At 42.5% G+C, this 24114-nt stretch overlaps 1 protein-coding gene across 1 annotated transcript in view; it reads left to right on the forward strand.

Annotated features, from left to right (window-relative positions):
- The first annotated feature begins 3100 nt into the window (after positions 1–3100).
- LOC108282864 (oxysterol binding protein) overlaps positions 3101–24114 on the forward strand; it is a 41556-nt gene continuing 20542 nt past the window's right edge. The window contains exons 1-7 of the mRNA XM_017498887.2: positions 3101–3933; positions 8678–8886; positions 10569–10819; positions 17703–17901; positions 18155–18257; positions 18629–18683; positions 18881–19012. Of these exons, the coding sequence (XP_017354376.1) occupies positions 3581–3933; positions 8678–8886; positions 10569–10819; positions 17703–17901; positions 18155–18257; positions 18629–18683; positions 18881–19012 (1302 nt within the window). The 5' untranslated portion in view covers positions 3101–3580. The remainder of the gene's footprint in view (positions 3934–8677; positions 8887–10568; positions 10820–17702; positions 17902–18154; positions 18258–18628; positions 18684–18880; positions 19013–24114) is intronic.

Raw genomic sequence — 24114 nt, forward strand, 5'->3', positions numbered from 1 at the left:
ATGCCAGATGTAGGTGATGGGGAGGAAGGCAGCAAATCACACTGCCACGTGTGTACCTATGCAACAATCTTGCATGTTCTTCACATGTACCCCAAAACCTAAAGTGCAATAAAATAAATAAACGGGAAAAAATACAATAAAATTAAAAATAATAGTACAGTAAACACCTATACACTTACCACATAGATTTAACAATTAATATTTTGCCATAGCATGTTTGCTTGATAGGTAGGTAGGTTGGAGGGTAGACAGACAGACAGACAGATAGATGTGTGTTTGCATTTCAAAATATGTATCTTTCCTTGGCGCTGTGTGTGTGTGTGAGATTGGGCCTCCCTCTGTCACCCAGGCCGGAGTACAGTGGCGCGATTACAGCTCACTGCAGCCTCAACCTCCTGGGCTCAATCAATCCTCCCACCTCAGCCTCCTAAGTACCTGGGACTACAGGTTCATGCCACCATGCCCAGCTAATTTTGCTGTTTTGTTTTTGGTAGAGACAGAGGTTTACCTATGTTGCTCAGATTGGTCTCTTTCTTTTTTGCTGAACCATTTTAAAGAGAGTTACAGATATCATAACTCTTCATTCCTATGTTTCTCCAAGTTGTAAAGATGTTTCCCCCATACAGCATACCATTATTACAATGAACAAATGTAATAACTAACATCTAATACCAGTCCATTTTTAAATTTCCCCAATTGTCTCAAAAATGTCTAAAAGGCTTCTTTTCTAGAACCAGAATCCAGTCAAGCATTTGATTGTGTCTAAGTTTTTTCAAATTTAGAACAATCACCTCTGACCATTTTTATGACATTGATTTTCTTTGATCTTTATATTTTATCTTCTATAAAGTAGTTGTCTTATAGAATGCTTCCAGTTCTTGATTTATCCGATTATCTACTTGGGGATATTGTTTAACTGGTTCCTCCAGGCCTTGTAAACTGGAGCTTAGATCCAAAGCCTTGATTGGATTCATTTTCAGTATTTTTGGCAAGAATAAACAGCATTAAGTAATGCTGTATAGTTCATGCTGCAGCACACTGGGAATCTCATAAAAATGTTGGTTGTCTAAAGGTTACTGATATTAAACTGGATAATTGAGTTAAGCTGGGGACTGCCAGATCTCCCTGTTGCAAAGGTACATTTCTCCTTTGTGATGGCAAGTAACCTGTGAGATGTGTTTGGCAGCACAACTCACATGTTTGTAGCTATTTGCAGTTTATCAAACACATTCAAACACACTTAATCACAACCGCATTCCTGCGAGGTTTTATTCCTGTTTAACAGAAGTGAAAACTGAGACTGGGAGTGCTTAAACAATTTTCTAAAAGTCACAGAGCCAGTAAGCAGCAAAAGCAGGACTCAAGCCTAAATGGATTAACTCTAGTTTAGTTTTAAAAAAAATTAATCCCAAATAGCCTACATCTAACAGATTTTATTTTGCTCTATACATTCAGAGAAATTCACTAGTAATAAGCTATAGAAATGATCCCTGATAGTAAAAATGGCAGATTGTTTAATTTTTATTTTATTATTTTTTTTTTGAGACAGAGTCTCACTGTGTTGCCAGGCTAAAGTGCAGTGGCATTATCTTGGCTCACTGCAACATCTGCCTCCCAGGTTCAAGTGATTCTCCTGCCTCAGCCTCCGGAGTAGCTGGGACTACCAGTGGGCACCACCACACCCAGCTAATTTTTGTATTTTTAGTAGAGACGGGGTTTCACCATGTTGGCCAGGATGGTCTCAATAGTTGACTTCGTGATTCACCCGCCTCAGCCTCCCAAAGTGCTGGGATTACAGGCGTCAGCCACTGCGCCTCGCCCTAAAAATGGCAGATTTTTAAGAGTATTCTCTCTCCAGAATTCAATAAATACTTCTCTTCTTTTGAAACCACTTTCTAAAAAAAGATACTTTAATTTATTGACACTGGGAAGCATATTGCCAAAGAAATTCAATTTCTTTTACAGTATCTAACAGCTATTTCTATTGCCTGTTCAAACTAGAAAAATGTAGCAGATGCTGGATTCCCCAAAGTACAGCGCTTTGGGCTACATTTGCAACAATAGCTTACATTTAAATGTTACATTAGTTACTGGATTTGTAATCTTCACAAATGTGTGAATAGTCAGTTGATCAAAAATAACAATTTTCTGCTACAAGAGAACTCATAGCAGAAAATGTTCCTAACACAAAGATAATGTTTGAGATGATGGCTATCTCAATTACACTGATTTGATCATCATACATTGAATACATATATCAAAATATCAGATGTATCCCTGAAAATATGTACAACTGTATCAGTTTCAAGATACAAAAAAATAATTTTCTGTCCAAAGTTAAGCATATACAGGGCATCTGTGATGCTAGAGCCAAGGGCCTTTTGGCCTGGAAGAGACACATAAGTCAGGTCCCCATTCTGAAGGGGACAGAATTAGTAGAGGCATATGACATTCCAGAATCAAAAAACAAGGGGTGTGGAGCGACAAAGAGCAAACCAGGGAAGGGAACGAGGGGACCACGGATCCAGGAAGGGACTGGAGAAGCTACTTCTGGACACCCCTGGAATCTCGGTATCCAGCTTTGAGTTCGAAGGGGGGGGTCCTTCAAGGGAGCCTCAGGCGGGGGCTGATTATCGAGAGTTACTCTGTCTGCCAGGCTCTTCCTAAAAAGAAACTATGAAGGTCTTAATTCAGAAAAGGGAACACGACATCACACCCACGTCACACAAAAAAAAAGCTTTTAAGAGGCCGAGTCACTTTCACCTCCCACCAGCTTCCCAAATGCTGGAAGCAGCGAACACGCCCCCAGCTGGTCTTCTCGGATTTCATTGGTTGCCCCGGCCTGCCCCTCTCATATTACTTCTCTCTCATTGGTCAGCAATGCCGCTTTCACAGCCAATTCTCAGAACCAATCATCTCCAACTATTGCCCCGCCTCTCCACCACGTGAGTGGCATAGGTGCCTACCAATAAAAAAAAGAAAATGTGGATGCGAAGACGAGATTCCTTCCCTTTTTCCTCAACTCGTTCAGTAAATGGTAGAAAAGGTGGAGCAGCTGATACCGTGAACCACCAATCCTTAAGGGCGGAAAAGGATGATGAGAAGAGTGATGGGAGGGGGTGACGTGGCAGTGACAGAAGCATAAACTGAAATGAGTGGCGGAAACACCAGCCAATCGGTAATCAGACTGGTCGGGCACCCCGCATTCTCCCGTCCTCCCTGAGCGCTGGAAACTTCAGGAAAGCACCAATGAGCTTCTTCATATGTCTGATTGGCTTTTATCTGAACCAATCAACGGTGGGACTGGCGGACGCGTCCCACCCCAGGCTCTCACTGGGCGCTGTAGAATGACAGGCCCGAGAGAAATGCCAATGTCCGCGGGGTCTTCCGCAAGTGACATTCAGCAGCACCAATCGACGTCCTCCTTCCCGGCGGCCGAGCCCTCCTCCCCGCGGCTGGCCTGGCGGGGCGGGGACGCTGCGCAGCGGTGGCTGATGCGCTAGCCTTGTGGGGCGCTCCGGGCGGCGACGGCGGGTCTCGTAGGCGGTTCCGGTCCTGTATCTCCAGGCGGCGGCGGCTCATGGCGGCGACGGAGCTGAGAGGGGTGGTGGGGCCAGGCCCGGCAGCCATTGCAGCACTTGGCGGCGGCGGCGCCGGTCCCCCAGTGGTGGGAGCAGGCGGCGGCCGCGGAGACGCGGGGCCAGGCTCCGGGGCCGCGTCAGGGACGGTAGCCGCGGCGGCGACGGGAGGCCCGGGCCCCGGGGCCGGGGGAGTGGCGGCGGCTGGCTCGGCCCCTGCGCCGCCGACTGGGGGCTCGGGCGCTGGGGGTTCGGGCTCGGCTCGAGAGGGCTGGCTCTTCAAATGGACCAATTATATCAAAGGCTACCAGCGGCGGTGGTTCGTGCTGAGCAACGGGCTCCTGAGCTACTACAGGTAACTGCTTCCGGGGCGCCGTCGCTCACCTTGCCTCCACCATCGCTGCCGACAGTCCCGGTGCCGTCATTCCCGCCAGCTGGCACCGCAGCCAGGGTCGCCCCAGGCCCCTTTTCGTCATATGTGCAGATTGACCCCGGGGCCGGAGCCCACTGTCACGAAAGTGAAAAGCCCCTGGACGCACACCCGCCCTCCCCTCCTCTCGCGTTACCTACCCTTGGTGCCATATCTTCCCCTTGCTCCCGGCCTTTCCAATCAGCATTTGTTTGGAGAGCGTCTGTTCTTCCATTGTATTTCCACCAGCACACGGGTGCAATTATTAATTCTGTAAGCAAGGTACTGGTGTAGGCAGTAAGGGAACACATACAAGCAGAGCAAACCCGAGACACTCCTCCCTAGGAACTTACAGTGGAAGTCCCAAGTTGTACCTGTCAGTGCCCAGTCTCCAAAACTCAAGGTTATTCGTAGCTCTTGATGTGCCCGTCCTTGCTCCCTTCACATTCAGACACAATGGCATCACACACGTTGGCTTTGGTGTTCTGTCCCCTTTCTGCCTTGTCTCTTCCAAGACTTTGCCTACGCCCTCGCCTCCGGACAGCCCAGAATGGAGATGTGCACCCCAGTGCTACTTTTATTTTTGTTTGTCCCACCACCTCCCGTGGAAATGATTAAGTGTTTTGTCCAATATTTCTGTGATTTTCGGATAGTTAGGATTAACTTTTATTAAAAGAAGGATCCATGTCTTTGGTATGATGACTTCTGTTCAACAAGGTTTATTTTTGACCGTTTAATATGTATTTATGGTGACTCGTAACCTGGCCATCACATAGCATGCTTTTGGGCTAAAAAGGATAGAGGAGTTAAAGATAGGTGATTTGGGGATGGGGGTAAACATTTCCTGAGGGCTGGACAATGTGTCTGGGTGTTTTATATACAGTATTTCATTACAGTATTTTGTTGATTCCCAGCAACAACCCTAAGAGTTGGGAAATATTCCCATCTTACTGATGAGGAAAGCAGACTTAGCATGGGCAACTTTCTCAAGGTTTTGGAGGAGTTGGGATTTGAAATTACTTCTGTTCACACCAATCTAACCTAAAACTCAGGTTAGTGTTAAATGAATCAGTCGGTTACAGAGATAATTGCTTATCAATAGCAGGTAATTTTATGGATCATGCTCACTGTGTGTATTTTATACAAAAAGTATAAAAGTCTTCCTTAAGGGATATTTTGCCTAATGATATTCCAATTGAAATATTTTTTTTCTGAAGAGCATCCTCTTTGAGACCAAAAAAACACTGATGCTGAGGAGTAGCTCACTATATTTCTTTTCCTTTGCCAGGAATCATTCTGCTACCCGGAGAGTTAGGCTAAACAAGTCTTCTTTCCATCAACTCCACTGTGTTGGCTCTTAGAGAATTTTGAGGGGAAATTGAAGGTGGAAGTTGGAGGTTGTTGGCAGGAACACATTCTCACCTGTCCTCTTACAGTGGAAAATGCCTCACTGCTTAATCAACAGTTGTGAATAATTGTGTATTTCATTTGCGTTACTGTATTCAGAGCTGATTTTAATTATAACCCTTTTAAACTACTTATCCAGGACTATCAATTTAAACTTAAATTACAAATCTAAAATTTTAATTTCCCCAGATTTTTCTCTCATTCAAGTTTGTGTTTTCCCGTTATTATTCACCATCATTTTAATGTTTAATTGATTTATATCCTGACTTGGGTCTCAAGTCAATACTGATTTTGCATTTTCAAAAATTGTGTATCATTTCATGGCCTTCATATGTGGTCATTTCTCATCCAAGTTCTTACCAGATCCACTTTCCAGGCCAATTGATTCTTTGATCAGTACTAGTGTTGACCAGTAGTGATCTTAGACACTAATAACTTATATGTTGTCTTCAAGTATTTGTTATCCCTTTTAACTTCTCCCTTACAAGAGCTAGTGGTACCTGTCTGACTAGAGATAAAACTCCTTCCAAAACATACCAACTACATATTGGGAAATACGCGGTAGGCCTGCCCTAAACAACTTAGGTTGGTCCCACCCACAAACAAACCAAGCAGCAGGATCCAGAGAGTTATCAATCTGTGTGCTACCCTCAAAATTGCACTGAAATACTTCCTATCAAGTATACTGGCAGTTTATTTTTTCCTGCAGGGTTCTTCTGCTTTTCATCTTCTGTGTAAACAACTATTTAGACAAGTTGTCATTCCTCCTGCTTTTCATAGCTCTAAAACCTGCAGTTTCTTATGTATGCTGTTTCCAAAATACTGTTTTCCTTTTAAGTGGGATTGTGTACTTCCTAGACCCATCCTCTGATGAGATATCCTAATAGGCCTTGGCAAACCACTTCCTTCTTTTTACCTATCCTGTGCTTCCTTACCGACCCAGCTACTTAGATGTCCCGTTACTTAAAACCTTACATAGAATCATAGCTCTTCCAGAAACATTGTGACAGGCCATAGTATTGGTTTTCCTGGCTAGATTCTAGAGATTGAATTACTATTTCAGCTAGCCTTTTAAGGGGAGAACTTTCTGGCCAGAAAATACCACCTAATATTGTAGTGCCTGAAGAGCCTATCTTGTACCCTGAGATTCATGTCTTTCCAGCTTCTACACTAATCATTTATAATCACAGGTGTATCTGCCCAAACCCAAGAGCTCGGAGATCAAGCCTGTCTTACTCCCAGAGTTCCTTGATATTTTTTAAACTGCTTACAGACCTTTTGAAATTTGAGAAACTTCCTTAGTTTACAATGATGACCCAGGCAGAAGAGATTCCTGAGAAGTGGTTTGTGAAAAGCTCCAGTAAGGAGGAATGTGGAAGAAGGTCCAAGTAGTACCCCTGGAGTAGAAAACATGGGTGAGCAGGCCTGTCAGCTGTGCATCTGTAATTCAGCCTGCATTATTCATAATGTAACTGAAGCTTGGGGGTGGGGAGGTAAGAACAGAGAAAACAGGGACTCATGTTACATTGTGGCAGGTGCAGGAGATAGAAAATGGCCCAGTCCATTGAGACCCCTCTGGCCTTCTCATACTACTCATGCGTGCATTTGAGGAAGGAAGAACAGTTCATGTGAGAAATTGATTAACAGCAAACCTGTCTTCCTAAGTGCAGTAAACAGACTTTTTCAAACATACCAAATCTTATGGGGTGTGTGCCATTTCTGGCATGCAGGAATTCTGGATGTGCCAGGTGTGTTGGCTGCTTGACTCCACTGAAAGGGAAATGGCTCTGCTTTGTACGGTGGCAGTTGGCAAAGGACTTTGATCTCTGTGTTCCAATTTGGACAGGGAAAACTGCAGTCTCAACATGCAGGTTCCTGGGCATAACCAGTGGGTGGTAGGGAAATGACACAGTTTGTGCTAGGCACTCAACAGTGCTAGAATCTTGATATTTTATATGAAGCTTGGTATTTTATGTGAAGTATCTTATAGCTTGTTGTCACCAAGTAATGCTGTAAAGTTCAAAAGTTAGTCTATTAATAGAACTGTCAGTCACTAGAGATCGGGAAAATTTTTACACCCAGTCCTCTGAGAACAGATCTGCTGAATCTTTCCTAGCTATTAATAGACAGCTTAGGAGTTCCCACCAGTAGAGTTTGGTGGACGTTAGGAATGAACGTATTCCTGAAAGATTAAAACACTTGGTGATTCTTTTGTACCTCCCCAGAAAGCTTGCTATTCTTATTTCATATCGTTTGAACCATAGCCAATATTTCATGCTCGAAACATTTAAATGTGCTCTTTTACACTTCTGAAATATAATTCTAAGCATGATATAACAGTTCTCATTTGGGCTGAGTTATAGCGAGACGGCTTGGCATGTATAAAATGGAGCTATTCTTAGGAAATGAGACTGTTGTACAAGGTTATAGGGCAATTTATAACTTGCTAAGTAAAAGATAATTCCTGACTGCCAAAGGGCATGAGGCAACTTACTGAGATGATAGAAATGTTCTACATCTGGATTGTGGTAGTGGTTACACAGTTGGGTATATTTGTCAAAACTAATTCAGTTGTACGCTTAAAATTGCTGAATTAACATTGCATGTAGTTATACCTCAGTAAAGCCTATTTCTTTTTTTTTTTTTTTTTTTTTTTTTTTTTTTTTTTTTTTTTTTTTTTTTTTTTTTTTTTTTTTTTTTTTTTTTTTTTTTTTTTTTTTTTTTTTTTTTTTTTTTTTTTTTTTTTTTCACTCTTGTTGCCCAAGCTGGAGTACAATGACATGATCTTGGCTCTCTGCCTCCCGGGTTCCAGCAATTCTCCTGCCTCAGCCTCCCAAGTAGCTGGGCTTTCAGGCACATGCCACTATGCCCGGTTAATTTTTTGTATTTTTAGTAGAAATGGTGTTTCACCATTTTAGCCAGGCTGATCTGGAACTCCTGACCTCAGGTGATCTGCCCACCTTGGCCTCCCAAAGTGCTGGGATTACAGGCGTGAACCACCGCGCCTGGCCTATAAAGCCTATTTCTAAAAAGCAAATGGTAAGAGGCAAACAAAGCAAAAAAAAAAAAAAAAGACTCAGAAACAACACTTACAGGCTCTGAAAGGAAATCCCTACTGATTGTTTCTTGAATTTTAGGGAGCTGTTTGAGGGACTAGAACTTGCTGATTCCTCAGACTATTATATTTTCAGGGAGATCAGAGTTATGAAAAGAAATGGAATGTGATAAAGGATAAACCATCCATCAACTTTCTGTTTAACTTGTCTTTGTTTTGTTATTGTAGATCAAAGGCAGAAATGAGACATACCTGCCGTGGCACCATCAACCTCGCCACAGCCAACATCACCGTAGAGGACTCCTGCAACTTCATCATTTCCAATGGGGGCGCTCAGACCTACCATCTGAAAGCTAGCTCAGAAGTTGAGCGGCAGCGCTGGGTGACAGCCCTGGAACTGGCCAAGGCCAAAGCTGTGAAGATGCTGGCAGAATCAGGTCAGGAGCAAAGAGCGCCATGCCTGGGGACCTTTCTGTTTAACCCTTTTATGCACACATTTTTTTTTTTTTTGTCGTCATTATGCTGTGTCATTTGATTATCACCTATTTCCTAGATGTCTCAAGCGTCTCGTCATCATGCAGTCTTTCTGCTGGAGTGATGGTTCTCAACCGGGGTTGATTCTGCCTCCCCAGCGGACATTTGGCAATGTCTGGAGACATTTTTGGCTGTCACAGCTGAAGGGAGGAAGGTGCTATGGCATCTAGAGAGTAGAGGCCTGGGATGCTGCTGAACCTCCTATAATATACCCAACAGCTGCCAAAACAAATAATTATTTGGCCAAGGTTGAAAAATTCTGTACTAGAGGCATAACAGTTGTTCTTTTGCCTTTAAGGCCAATCGACTCTCTTAAAATTTTGAGACATAATTGTTTTATTGCTGGGTCAGTCTTAGGAGTATTACACCTCACAATTTGGATCTATTCATACTTTTTTCTCCTGATATCTTCCTACTTAACTCTCAGTTAAGTTGAAACAGTTTTAGTAGACTGCCAAAAACTGTGTATGTGATATTTTCTATGAAAAATCTTCATTTTGCTGTACTAATTAACTAAAAAAAGCAATCAAGTTATGTTTTTATTATGCTTCAAGGAAAATGGTAGGATTTTCCCCTGATATGTTGATAGTTTAATCATACTGAGCTTGTTTACCTAGAACTGACTGAGATGGTCACCTGCTGACTTTGTCTGTTATCTTATCCCCTGCCATTTCCTGTACTGTATTTAATGTCCATTAAGCAGGGAAAGAAGAATTTACTGCTTTGTAAATTTTTTGGTAGTAAGTTATATTTTGACTTTGGCCCTGTCTGTCTGTCTAGCAGAAAGCACAGGTCTTTTCTCCCTCTTTTTTTTTTTTTTCTTGCTTGCTTTGATTTTAGTGCTGATGTTAGCTCCTCCAAAGGAAGTGACGCTGCTAGGAAAGCACTTTGCAGTTACAAAGTGTTGAGTACAGAAATGATAGTGAGATGTACAACATAGCTTCTCTACTTGACTTATTATTGGAGAGCTGTTTAAAGTAAGTTTTTGCATTGTTTTCATGGTGGCTTTAGTCATGAAGTTTCTATGCTGTCCTTCAGAAGACAAATTAATGGACTTTTTTGTGATGTGGACTTTGTCTACAAAGACTGTGATTCTCAACTCATTTAGTACAGATCCCATCAGTCACCTATCAGATGACAGTGGATTTGCAATAATAGTTGGCTTGGACTAGATAGGAATCCTCAGGCCAGAGTTAAAGAGCTCAGTAATTAATTACCAATTCCAAGAGCCTTTCAGCTTTTCCATCCTGTCCTGTAGTCAGTAGTTTTCAAACTTCAGTGTGTTTCAGTTACCTGGGCAGCTTACTAGAAAGGCAGGTTCCTGGGATTTGCCTCACACCAGTTTAATAAAAATATTTACGGGTGGGCCTAAAGACTCTGCCCCTTTAAGAAGCACCTGGGGTGTTTGTTGTACAGGTGATCTGTGGACCACACTGTAGAGAAACCATCTGGTAATGGCAAGTTTTCAGTCAGTCAGAATGCACACAGCATGAGAAGTGTTGGTTTGTTTCTGGACAGTGTAGGTAGGGTTCCAAATCTCACTCCTGGTGCTGGAATCATATAACATTTCTTTTCATTCCTACAGATGAGTCAGGAGATGAAGAGTCTGTCTCACAAACTGACAAGACTGAGCTGCAGAATACCCTTCGTACCCTCTCCAGCAAAGTAGAGGACTTGAGCACGTGCAATGACTTGATAGCTAAGCACGGCACAGCTCTGCAGCGTTCACTCAGTGAGCTGGAGTCCCTGAAGTTGCCTGCTGAGAGCAATGAAAAGATCAAACAAGTCAACGAACGAGCCACACTCTTTAGGATAACATCCAATGCCATGATCAATGTGAGTGCAGATGGTGTCTGTGTTGCTTTTTGATTCATTCCTTCTTTGAAATGTAATTCTCCCTAAATGCCTAAAAGTTGTCATTGGTAAAGCACAGAACATTAAGGCCTGCTTCACTGCTCAAGGGCTTTAAGTTACATTGTTTACTGCATGAAATAGAACAGGCTGCACAGATTGAATGACTTTCATGCTCTGCTCAAGTAATCAGGAGGTCTTTGCTTCAGCTGGAATCTGGAGTCCAAGGTTCCTGCACCAACTACTCTGTAACTACCAGGACAGCTGAACAATATTAGCCAAGTCCCTTAATTTCTCTCGGTTGTGATTTTATTTATTTATTTTTGTCTCACTTCATCTGTTGGAACTAAAAGACCTCCCTGAGTCCCTTCTACTCTCATGTTATTTGAGCTTTATGTTGGAGTCATCTCTTTACTAATGCATTCAGGCATAAAGGGTGGTTAAGTGGAGGCTAGATCAGGTACTAGTAAGAACCTTATAATACTAGTTATTTCCATCTTTAGTCCTTGAATTCAAGGATGATTTTGTTGATAAGACAAAATATTCAACTTTGGGCACCTTTCTTTAAAAAGAGTGGCAACACTTCAGCCTCCTTATGACTCCTAACTTGGGTGGCCGTTGTTGGTTTACAGAATATTTTAGCTGCTTGGGTGCAAGACTCTGAGTAAACAGAGCACCCATGGCATTACTGATGTATTGATAGGTATGAAATGAATACATGGTTTATATAGTGCTGCTTTTCATCTACTGGTAAATGATTCTTGCCTGGCAGGTTTAGTTACCTTTTGCATAAAAACACTCAAAGGCATTTCATAACTGTGAAGAATACTCTGTGAGAAGTTTTTTTTTTCCTAATTAAATGGGATGAAATTACCTCTCTAGTGCCAGATTTTGTTTTGTTTAGGGTGCTATAGTAAGACATGTCTTCTGCTTTGAAATAGTGTAGGTCATGTCACCTCTAAACGTCAAAGATGTTTTCCCATGACCATGGGAAAATATTGTTTTTCTCATTTAACCCCTTTCTTACTTAATAGAAAGTTTTGATAACCTTTATTTTAACATCATCATTTTTCTAATGTGTTTAACACTTTGTTCAGTGCTCTGATTCACACAAAGTAAAAAGAAAAATTATATTCTCCACTTAGGGACTGGAGGAAGATTATCTCCTGGGACAGACCAGTCAGCCAATCAGTATTAATGCTTGCTTTTCTGATGTCTGGTCATGTGTTCCTAGCGACTGTGTGCCTGGTTTTCCAGTCCCCTTGTGATCAGGAAAACCTAATAAGCCATACAGTCAATTAAATAGTAAATAAGTATACTTTTTTTTTTTTTTCTTGAGATGAAGTCGTGCTCTGTCACCCAGGCTGGAGTACTGTGTTGCAATCTTGGCTCACTGCAGTTTCTGCCTCCCGGGTTCAAGCAATTCTCTTGCCTCAGCCTCCCGAGTAGCTGGGACTATAGATGCTTGCCACTACGCCCAACTAATTTTTTGTATTTTTAGTAGAGACAGGATTTCACTGCGTTAGCCAGGATTATCTCAATCTCCTGACCTCATGATCTGGCTGCCTTCGCCTCCCAAGGTGCTGGGATTACAGGTGTGAGCCACCATGACTGGCCTGTAAATACGTATATGTTTTAAAACAAATTAGCACAATGGTCTCCTGAGAGTGAATGCCACCTTTTATGCAAATCAGGTGAACACCCCTCTTCATAATTTTTTTTCTACTCTGATATAAAAATTTTGCTAAGTAAAACACCCCTTTATAAAAGTAAAACTTTAGTTTCAATTTTTCTCTTGAAAATGTACTCATCTTTGTTCCTTGGGGAAATTCTTCCCTAAGTTCTAAGTGTCCAGAATTTGTGTTAAAGGGAATGATCTCTTGGAAGTCAGAGGTGAGTCCTGTTTTCATTCTTTACTCTCTTGCTGCACTGCCTATGCCCTTTTCCTAGCCAGTTGTTGCTTAAAATACTCTTTTTATCCCTGTGTTGTTTCCTTTATACCCATTAGATGATACTAGCAAGGCCTTAAGTATAATATGCATGTTAAAAATTAACATGCTAGAGCATCACAGCTCTGAATGGGCAAAGTTATATCAAGGGAAGAATATATTTCTCTCAATTTTTTAAAAATTAATTTAATTTTTGATTCAAGGGGCACGTGTGCACGTTTATTGCATGGGTATATTGTGTGATGCTGAGGTTTGGCTTCTAATGATCCCATTGCCCAAGTAGTGAATGTAGTACCCAAAGTAGTTTTTCAGCCTTTGGTGCTCTTCCTCCCCACTCTTGGAATCCTCAGTGTTTATTATTTCTGTCTTTGCATTGGTGTGTACCCAATATTTAGCTCCCACTTATAAGTGAAAACACATTTTTTTTCTGTGTCTGCATTAATTCACTTAGGATATTGGCCTCCAGCTACATTCATGTTGCTGCAAAGGATGTGATATTGTTCTTTTTTTGTGGCCGCTTCAGTTTCTTGACTGCTTAGGATACAGCTTTTCTAACTATCAAAGAGAATGTAACCAGGGAAGTAAATTTGACACTTTTAGGATATTCATCTGCCATCTGTTGAACATGAGCTGTGTTCTAGGAACTGTGCTAGTGGATATCCCTGAAGACAGATATGGCCCCTGTCCTTAGGGAGATCGCTATTTAGTGAGGGGTGGAGAATTAAAGGGATCATTATTGACTACATTAAGTGACTTGATAGAAATGAGCACAGGCCACTGTGGTGTAGCACATTGGAAGTATTTGGCTCAGAGTAGGACATTTCTCTAATTTCCTCAACTAAACTCTGAAGGAGCAGTGAGAGTCTTCCTGTGAAGAAAGGCAAGCTAGAGCTTGAGGCCTGGAGTCCAGCTGCCTCCGCGACCTGTCTATATAACTTGGGGCAATCTGCATCCTGTCCAACAGCCTCCATGACCTATCTGTATAACTTGGGGCAACCTGCATCCTCTGTGAACTCAATTCCTTATCTGTAAATGGTAATGATACTAGTAGATACTTCAAAGGCTTGTTGAAAGTCTTTTGTCAGATAATTGATGTAAAGTGCTTAGCAAAGTGCCTGACATATGATTGTCTCTGGCAAATTTTATAGTGAGTATTACTAAAAGGGAATGAGGCCAGGCCCAGTGGCTCAGACCTGTAATCCCAGCACTTTGTGAGGCCAAGTCAGGTGGATCACCTGAGGTCAGGAGTTCAAGACCAGCCTGGCCAACATGGTGAAACCCCATCTCTACTAAAAGAAATACAAAAATCAGCCAGACATGGTGACTGAGGCACAAGAATCCCTTGAACCCAGGAGGCGGAGGTTACAGTGAACCAAGATCATGCCATTGTACTCTATAGCCTGTGCAACAAAGTGAGACTCTTGTCTCAAAAATAAATAAATAAATAAATATTAAAAAAATAATAATAAAAGGGAATGAGGGAGAAACTTTGATTCAGGTAGTGGTGTGGCATATTCAGATCCATCCTTCTCCCTAAAGTCTGGGAGCTGCTGGTAATTGACTATTAGTCAAGCTGGGATATAGCTAGCATGAGGCTTGGGAGGAGTTAATTGTGGGATAGAGGAGTGGGTTCAGATCATACTAAATAGGCTTGGTAGTAGTAGATTAGAAGATGAGACCAATTTTGATGCAATCATAATTTTTGTCTTTTCTTTTTTTCTGAGATGGAGTCTTGCTTTGTCATCCAGGCTGGAGTACAGTGGGGGATCTCAGCTCACTGCAGCCTCTACCTCCCGGGTGCAAGCAATTCTCCTGCCTCATCCTCCCAAGTAGCTGGGATTACATGCACGTGCCACCACACCCAGCTAATTTTTGTATTTTTAGTAGAGATGGAGTTTCACCATCTTGGCCAGGCTGGTCTTGAACTCGTGACCTCATGATCCACCTGCCTCAGCCTCCCAGACTGCTGAGATTACAGATTTGAGCCACCACACCCAGTCCCCTCCCCTTTTTTTAAGATGGAGTCTCGCTCTGTTGCCCAGGCTGGTATGCAGTGGCGCAGTCTCAGCTCACTGCAACGCCCGTTTCCCAGGTTCAAGCAGTTCTCCTGCTCAGCCTCCTGAGTAGCTGGGATTACAGGCATGCGCCACCACACTCAACTTTTTTTTTTATTATTATTATTTTTATTTTTGAGACAGAGTCTCTCTCTGTCGCCCAGGCTAGAGTACAGTGAGCAATCTCAGCTCACTGTACCCTGTGCCTCCTGGGTTCAAGCGATTCTCCTGCCTCATCCTCCAAGTAGCTGGGACTATAGGCGTGCACCACTATGCCTGGCTAATTTTTGTATTTTTAGTTAGAGTCAGGGTTTCACTGTGTTGTCCAGGCTGGTCTTGAACACCCGACCTAAGGTGATCTGCCTACCTCAGCCTCCCAAAGTGCTGGGATTAAAGGCGTGAGCCACTTTATTCAGGCTATTTTTTTGTTTTTAATTTTTATACAGAGATGGGGTCTTGTATGTTGGTCAAGCTGGTCTCAAACTCTTGGCCTTAGGCACTCCTGTCTTGGTCTTCCAAAGTGTTAGGATTACATACGTGAACTACTATGCCCAGCTTATAATTATAGTAACTAACACCTTATTTAATGTTTAGTGTGAGCCTAATATGGTTCTAAGTGCATATATGTAAAACAACAACCCTTTGAGGTAGTTATTCTATTATTATATTTGCTTATGGAAAAGGAAGATGAGGCACAGAGAGATTAAATAACCTGTCTATATTTGTACAGCTAGATAGTGGGATGGATCAGTGATTTGAGCTCCACCAGTCCAGCTCCAGAGTGTGTACTCTACTGTTTCTGAGTATGAAAGGATGGAAAGACATGTACATATTTCTTTTTAATATTGTTAACAATCAATAGGACTTGATAACTGGATGTGAGGAAGGAAGCAAAAGTAAGAGAAGGATGCCTCTTAATTTTCTGGCTTGGACAACTGGGAGGGCCCTGAAACGGGTTGGGGAACATCAAAGGGAAAAGCACAGGAAAGTGATGAGGCTGGGTGTGGTGCCTTATACCTGTCATCCCTGGTGTGGATCACTTGAGCCTGGGAGTTGAAAGACTAGCCTGAGCAACGTGGCAAAATCCCATTTCTGCAGAAACTACAAAAATTAGCTGGGCATCATGGCTCATGCCTGTAGTCCCAGCTACATGGGAGGCTTAGGTAGGAGGATCACTTGAACTTGGGAGGTTGAGGCTGCAGTGAGCCATGATCGTGCCACTGCACTCCAGCCTTGGTGACAGAGCAAGACCATGTCTAAAAACAAACAAACAAACAGAAAGTGATGAGTTCACTTTAGGATTCATTAATTTTGAACTTATTTTGAGCCATCGAATAGGAAGGTGGATATTCTATTCTGAATCTCATTGAGTGCTGGGCTAGAATTACTGTGAGTAGCCATTAGCCTATAGGCAATGGTTGAAACCACAGGAGTAGATACTTTTTACTTTTTAGATACTGTTTACTTTTTAGCTTCTTTATAACAGGAAATATACTTTTAAGCTTACATTGCTTGCTTCCTTCCTTTATTTATTTATTAAGCAAACTTTATCAGGTTCCTGTTATGTACAGAGCAACTAAATTTGGAGCTGGAGATCTATATATGAATAAGCTGTAAAATGTGTTTTTAAAATGCATGCGATCCATCTGGAGAGATAGAAAATCAGTCACGATACTGCTGTGCATGTGTAAAATAGAAGTTTGTGCAAAGTGCAATGGAAATGTAGAGAAGAGACTGGCTGCTTATGAGACTGATGGGGAGGTGTCACAGACAAAGTAGTAACATTTGCCATAGATCTTAAAGAAAGATTTCCCCTTTCTTAGAAACAGGATAGGGATGGGCATTCTAGGTAGAGTCAATAGCATATGCTGAGGTAGGCAGGCCTGAAAGAACTCTGTGTCCAGGGCCGGGCACAGTGGCTCATGCCTATAATCTCAACACTTTGGTAGGCCGAGGCGGGTGGATCACTTGAGTCCATGAGTTTGTTGCCAGCCTGGGTAACATGGCAAAACACCATCTCTACAAAAAATACAAAAATTAGCCAGGCATGGTGGTATATACCTGTAGTCCCAGCTGCCAGGGGGGATGGGGCAGGGATGGGTAGATGGGTACAGTGCTAAGTACACCTGCCTGACGAGGAGAATACAAAGCAGGTGTTGGTTGTATTGTGAAGGGTCCTATATGTTCATAACCAGTAGTTAGTATTTGATCCTAATGTTAGTGGGGAGCCAGTGGAGGGACTTGATATAATCATATTCGTAATTTTTCTCTAAATCCCTTCTTTGATTTTTCAAGTAGGCTTCTAATTGTTTTCTTTTTAACCCTTCTTCCTGCACACTGAAGGCTTCTAATTTTTAAGGTCAGTTGTTTCTCTTAGTGACCAAAATAAAAACAAAATAAGTTTCCCCATACTTGGTCTACTTCAGTGTAGATACTCTGTTCTTAGTGTCTGAACTCAGTTACTTGAGTTTAGACAAGAATTTGTTGAAAGCAGTTACCCTGTGTGTGTTCTCCTCCTTCCTTCAGTCAGCAGTTCTCTTTCTTTGGTGAAGTTCACTTACCTGCTCTTTTTGACATTGCCACAAATACTTTGTCTAGGTTTACTGCTCACTTGGCATTTGTTTGGTTCTCATGACCAGGAAGGTTTAAAAGAACCGTGACAACCATGTTTACTTTTTCTCTGGGTTTGACCTTGATTTCAGCATGGAGCTAGCTGTCCCTGATACCTTGGTATAAAAGGGAAAATCTTTCATTTTAATTGGCTGATTAAAAGTTCCCAGAATAAAGTTACTCAATGGGCTTGCAGAAACCTGAGGGGAAACTCTGACTAGTTGAGGTGACACAGTCAACGCTTTCTCCATACAGGCCTGCAGAGATTTCCTCATGTTAGCCCAGACCCATAGTAAAAAATGGCAAAAGTCACTACAGTATGAAAGAGACCAGCGTATCCGACTGGAAGAGACCCTTGAGCAGCTGGCGAAGCAGCATAATCACCTGGAAAGGGCCTTCCGAGGAGCCACGGTGCTGCCGGCAAACACTCCTGGCAGCGTGGGTTCTGGTAAAGGTAAGATGCCTAGTTCTCAGGTAGCCTGGTTTGAGGTGAGCCAAATGGTTTTCTGCAGTTGATAGAAGAACTTGAAACTCTCCACAGTCAGTGACTCGTGTGAAATGGAATTGGAACCATTGATTTATTCCAGATTTCCACTGCTTTTTTGCCAGTTTTTGCTGTGTTTATGGTTAGTATTTAAAAGAACTTGCTATATTAGACATTTGGTAAAGATAACCAAAGCCAACAAATGGGGCTTTTCTTCTTGTAGATCAGTGCTGCTCTGGCAAAGGAGACATGAGTGATGAAGATGATGAGAATGAATTTTTTGATGCACCTGAGATCATCACCATGCCTGAAAATTTGGGCCACAAGTAAGTTATCCTTGATTATTGAAGAAAATAAACATATCTGGCCATCAAAAGGTTAGAAACATTTCAGTGAGAGTATTATTATTGTCAGTACTCAATCTGGGCCCTTTTCTCCTTTTTTTTTTTCTTTTTTATCTCAAGATCTGTTTGTAGAATGGGCCCTTTTTTTTAAGTAAGTGAACAAGTGTCAGCTTTTTTACATGAACAAATTCTCCAGAATATTTAAATTCATTCATATTCTAAACCTGGTCATTTGATCACCCATCAATAAGTTTATACAGTGTACTTGGCATTCTGCTTTGTAAAGAAATGTCCAGAACCAAACTCTAGTTCTGGCATTTGTTCTAATTCTCCTGTGTTTCTCATCCGTACAGACGTACTGGCAGCAATATCAGCGGAGCCAGCAGTGACATTAGCCTTGATGAACAGGTAACTCTTATATGGGAGTTATCAGAGGTGAGGGACGTGGGTTATGATTCCCAAGGATTTTTTTTTTTTTTTTTTTGTGAAGTGCTAAGAGAAACTGATTTTTTTTTTTCTTTTTTTAGCACGGGGGAAGGGAAGGTTATAAATACCAGGTTTTCTGTTCTTTGCGGGTGGTTGAATGGCTTTGTTTTTGCTTTCAGTACAAGCATCAGCTGGAGGAGACCAAAAAGGAAAAGAGAACCAGAATACCATACAAGCCAAACTATAGCCTCAATTTATGGAGCATCATGAAGAACTGCATTGGAAAAGAACTCTCTAAGATCCCCATGCCGGTAAGGTTCTTGCATACTGGGGCTGCTGCCAGAAGTTCCTCTCAAGCCTCAGTGGGACAAGTGCTGATATGACAGCCCCACCCACTTGTGTGGCATTTTGTGTCTTTTTTACCTTTATAGTCATAAAATGTTCCTTAAATTTAGCTGCTTTAATTTTGGCTCTGGATCTGATACATTCCCAGATCACCTAGAATCAGATGTACATATTCAGTAACAGTTATTTGTGAGCAAATCCTATGCTAGATGCACTGGGATGATAAATACATCATAGTTTTTGTTTTCAAGAAGCATGTAGTTTAAAAGAGACAGACATGAAAACAGGTAGAAAACATTATTTTCTGTGACAGTGTTATAGAAAATACTACACAGACAAAGGCTTAGGGAGCACAGAAGCAAAAATCGTTCATTCAAACCGAAAGATGAGGACCATCTTTATGGCAAAGATGGTGTTTGGGCTGACCTCTCCACCCCGAGTCATGTCTTCCTCCAGTCTGTCCACACTGTTGTGAAAGTAATTTTTGAAAAATGGCAAATGTAGACATGTCAGTCCTCAGCTTAAAATCCTTTACTGGATCTTCACTGCTTTGAGCATAGTCCAGATTCCTTAGAGGGCTTGATACTTCCTCCCCATGGGCAAGGCTACACCTGTACACATCCTGAGTTCTAGTATAAGGATTACCTTCAGGCATCCTGTCTTTTTCTTCAGGACATTTGTACACACTGCTCTTACTGCCTGGACTTTCGTCAGTCCCTGTCAATGCGTGCCACTTTTTTTCTGCTGTAGCTAATATCCTTTTCTTCAGGATGTAGCTATCATGTGTCTTTTTCAGCAAACTTCTTCCAGTGTATCCTGTCAGGATGAAATGTCTCTCCTTTGTGTACCAACAAGTTCCACTGTTTATGTCTGGGCATGGACAGTATGTATCACTGCTTGTTCATTTCACAGGCATTTTCTGGGTGCCACTGTTTGGCTGGTGTTGCACTAGTTTTCAGTTAGGTATAGAAGATAATAGGTTTAATTTATTAAAGAAACAAATTCATGGGGCCAGCTCTGGGGTAGGGAGGGCAAAAATAAAAATCAAATTCAAAACATGTTAGTTTAAGCCAGGGATCCACACACTAAGGCCCTCAGGCCAACTCTGGCTACCATCTAAGAAGCATAATAGTTTGTGATGTGAAAATTAGATGAAATTCAAATGTTAACATCCATGAAGTTTTATAGGAACAGTGGCGATACTCTTTCACTTACATATCATCTGCGGCTGCTTTCATCCTACAGCAGCAGTGTTGAGTGGTTGTGACAGAGACCATATGGCCCTCAAAGCCTAAATATTTACTATCTAGCCCTTTTCAGAAAAAGCTGTCAACCTCTGCCTTAAACAAATGTTGGCTTAATTCATTATTATGTTCAAGCCCAGAAGTAGGTGGTGCAGGGATAGTACCATACTCTGTGGTGTCAGGACCAGGCTTCTTTCTGTCCTGGTGCTCTGCTGCCTGTGGCCTCAGTCCACCAGTCCAAAGTGGTTGCCCCAGCTTGAGTCATCAGAGCCTCATTCCAGCCAGTTGGAAAATGGAAAAAGAGGAAGGGCTCTACCTTTTAAGGGTGCTTCCTGGCTGGGTGCAGTGGATCATGCTTGTAATCCTAGCACTTTGGGAGGCCGAGGCAGGGGATAACTTGAGGTCAGGAGTTCAAGACGGGCCTGGGAAAAATGGTGAAACCCTGTCTCTACTAAAAATACAAAAATTAACTGGGCATGGTGTTTTGCACGCCTGTAGTTCCATGTGCTTGGGAGGGTGACGCCGGAGAATCGCTTCAACTCAGGAGGCAGAGGTTGCAGTGAGCTGAGAAGGCACCACTGCACTCCAGCCTGGGAGTGGGTGACTGAGCCACACTCTGTCTCAAAAAAAAAAAAAAAAAGATGCTTCCTGGAAGTGGTATAGATCACTATCACTTAAATCTGTGTGGCTAAAACTTAGCTATATGGCCACAGCTAGCTGGAAAAAAGGCTAGAAATGAAGACTTCTGTTCTGGATGGCATGATCTTGTGAAAAATTACGAGTTCTGTCAGCTGTAGAAGAAGGGAAGAGTGGATAGTGGGGATGGGCAAGTCGCTACAGGTTTTGTCCACAGCCAGCTACTTAGCATACAGAAATACAGAAAGCATTCTCCCTACCCCGTTGAAGCTGTGATCCAGTGTGTGGTTTCTTCATAGACTGTGTTCTTGTGATCAGGGACTATGTCTTGATGGTCTTTATATTCTTAATGCTTAGCCCTGTGCCTGGCATGTATAAATCATTCAGCAAATGTTGAAGTAATTAATTAAATGGGTCTCAGAAAACAAATACGTTTATGTATAAGTATGTAGGTTTTTTTTGTTAGAAAAGAGTTGGGCTGGATACAGCCCAACACTTGGGAGGCTGAGGCAGGAGGATTGCTTGAGCCCAGGACTTGAAGACCAGTCTGGGCGACATGAGGAGACCTTACCTCTACAAATAATAAAAAATTTGGCTGGGCACAGTGGCTCATGCCTGTAATCCTAGCCCTTTGGGAGGCCAAAGTGGGTGAATTAACTGAGCTCAGGAGTTCAAGACCAGCCTGGGCAACATGATGAAACCCTGTCTCTACTAAAATGCAAAAAGCTAGTGGGGCACGGTGGTGTGTGCCTGTAGTCCCAGCTACTCGGGATGCTGTGGCATGAGAACGGCTTGAACCCTGGAGGCAGAGGTTGCAGTAGTTGGAGATGGTGCCACTGCGTTCCAGCCTTGACAACAAAGTGAGATTCTGTCTCAAAAATAATAATAATAATAATAATAATAATAATAATAATAATAATAGCAATAAGTTAGCCAGGCATGATGGTACGTGCCTGTAGTCCCAACTGTTTGGGAGGCTGAGGTGGGAGGATCACTTGAACCCAGGAGGTCGAGGCTACAGTGAGCCATGATCGCACCACTGCACTCCAGCCTGGGTGACAGAGTGAGACCCTGTCTCAAAAAAAAAATAATGATAATCTTCAGATAACAAAAGGCCTTAGGATAAACCTAAAATATTAAAAGTTAGTGGGGGCTTGAAAAGAAACCCTGCTTGCCTAGAGTATTAGGTGCCTTGAAGGGAATAGTAGGAAAGTAGACTGGAAAGGCATGTCAGCAGTCTCAGAAATTTAGTTTCTGCTTAGAAATAGCTTCTGGTGCCAGGTGTGGTGGCTCATGCCTATAATCCCAGCACTTTGGGAGGTCAAGGCAGGCAGATCACTTGAGGTCAGGAGTTCGAGACCAGCCTGGCCAACATGGTGAAACCCTGTCTCTACTAAAAATACAAAAATTAGCCGGTTGTGGTGGTGCGCACCTATAATCCTAGCTACTCAGGAGGCTGAGGCAGGAGAATTGTTTGAACCAGGAGGTGGAGGTTGCAGTGAGCTGAGATCGTACCACTGCACTCCAGCCTGGACAACAGAGTGAGACTTCATCTCAAGAAAAAAAAAAAAAGTTTCTGGGTCTAGGTGACTTCTCTGTCCTCCTTTACCCAAGTGCCTTCTTGATTCATACAGTCCTGTACCTGTTTGCCCACAGATCAAGTCCTCACCCTTCCCCTACTCTGGGCTGTGACACAGGAAAACTAATCTTTCTAGGCAGTGTTTTTTCAGGTTTTCATGGCTGCTGGAGTCTGGCTGGGCTTCACTAATGTAAGACACCAGCAAGAGGTTGTAGCCATGGGAAGTCTCTCCTTCTATGCCCTCTTGAGTGGTGCTCTGACAGCATTTGTGTGGCTCTAGTTTTCACTGGACAGGCCTCCCCCACTTTCATGTTTTACATTCTCCTGATCCTCCCCTCTCGGACCTCTCCCTCTGTGCTGTAGTAATATCACTGCTTCTCCCCACCTCTTCAACCTACCAGTGGTTATGGCTTCCTTCTGCTGCTAATCTCTGGGTTGTCTTTTTTTTTTTGGCTGCCCAATTCTTCATCAGCTGTAGAATTCCCTGCTTTCTTCCACTTTAAATATTCAGATTTATTTGTTTCCCTGCTTGGCTTTTGACTAATAAAATCATCATTATAAAAAGTTTGTTACTTTTGGACAAACGGGTTGTTGGTGGGCAAGGCTGTGTGTGTGTGAAAAGCAGTGACAGTTTAGCAATGAGCTGATTCTAGTCCCACACACTGCTGGTATGTCTAGTAGCCACCAATGGAGTACACTGTCCGTCCCGTTTTCTGCAAAATGTATGGAAATGTTACTTCATGTTGCCTGAAATTCTGCCATTGAGAGATTTTGTTGGGTGTAGTTCATAAGTTCTGTCTTTAAAAAGACACGAGGATTAGGGCTTTATCAGCCTGCCACCGCTCTGTGTGCATTCATGTCATCATACGCCTTGTCTCTCAGTGTAGAGAAGAGGACTCTGGAGTGCAGCACACTGTTTTGGTAGGTCCTGTTTCTCAAAGGATGAGTGTTCTAATGTTGGTCCTGTGGCTCTGTGTTCACTAGAAAATGTTCACAGAGAAACATTTGGGGTATTTCTCAGAGGAAAAAGCAGCCTCTAGTTTATTAGTCTCAGCTTGAGGTAGGGTTTTGCTCTGTTGCCCAGGCCGGAGTACAGTGGCATGATCTTGGCTCACTGCAACCTCTGCCTCCTGGGCCCAAACCATCATCACACCTCAGCTTTCCAAGTAGCTGGGACTACGGGTGCACGCCACCACACCCTGCTAATTTTTGTATTTTTTGGAGATACGGGGTTTTGCCATGTTGCCAAGGCTAGTCTCAAACTCCTGAGCTCAAGCAATCCACTTGCCTCAGCCTCCCAAAGTGCTGGGATTATAAGCATGAACCACCACTCCTGGCCAAGTTTATTATTTTTAAAAATGTATGAATGCATAGAAACAAAAAATGTTAATAGTGGTGATCTCATTTCAAGAAAATTTTTTCTTGAAATAAAATAAAATCTTTTGTGAACAAGCAAGCACTCAGAGATTTCATCACCACCAGGCCTGCTTTACAAGAGCTTCTGAAAGAACCACTACAAATAGAAAGGAACAACCAGTATCAGCCTTTCTAAAAAATACCAAAAAATAAAGAACATCAACATATTTAAGAAATTGCATCAACTAATGGG

Source organism: Cebus imitator, unplaced genomic scaffold (assembly GCF_001604975.1).
Source record: "Cebus imitator isolate Cc_AM_T3 unplaced genomic scaffold, Cebus_imitator-1.0 Scaffold253, whole genome shotgun sequence".
NCBI classification, from domain to species: domain Eukaryota; kingdom Metazoa; phylum Chordata; class Mammalia; order Primates; family Cebidae; genus Cebus; species Cebus imitator.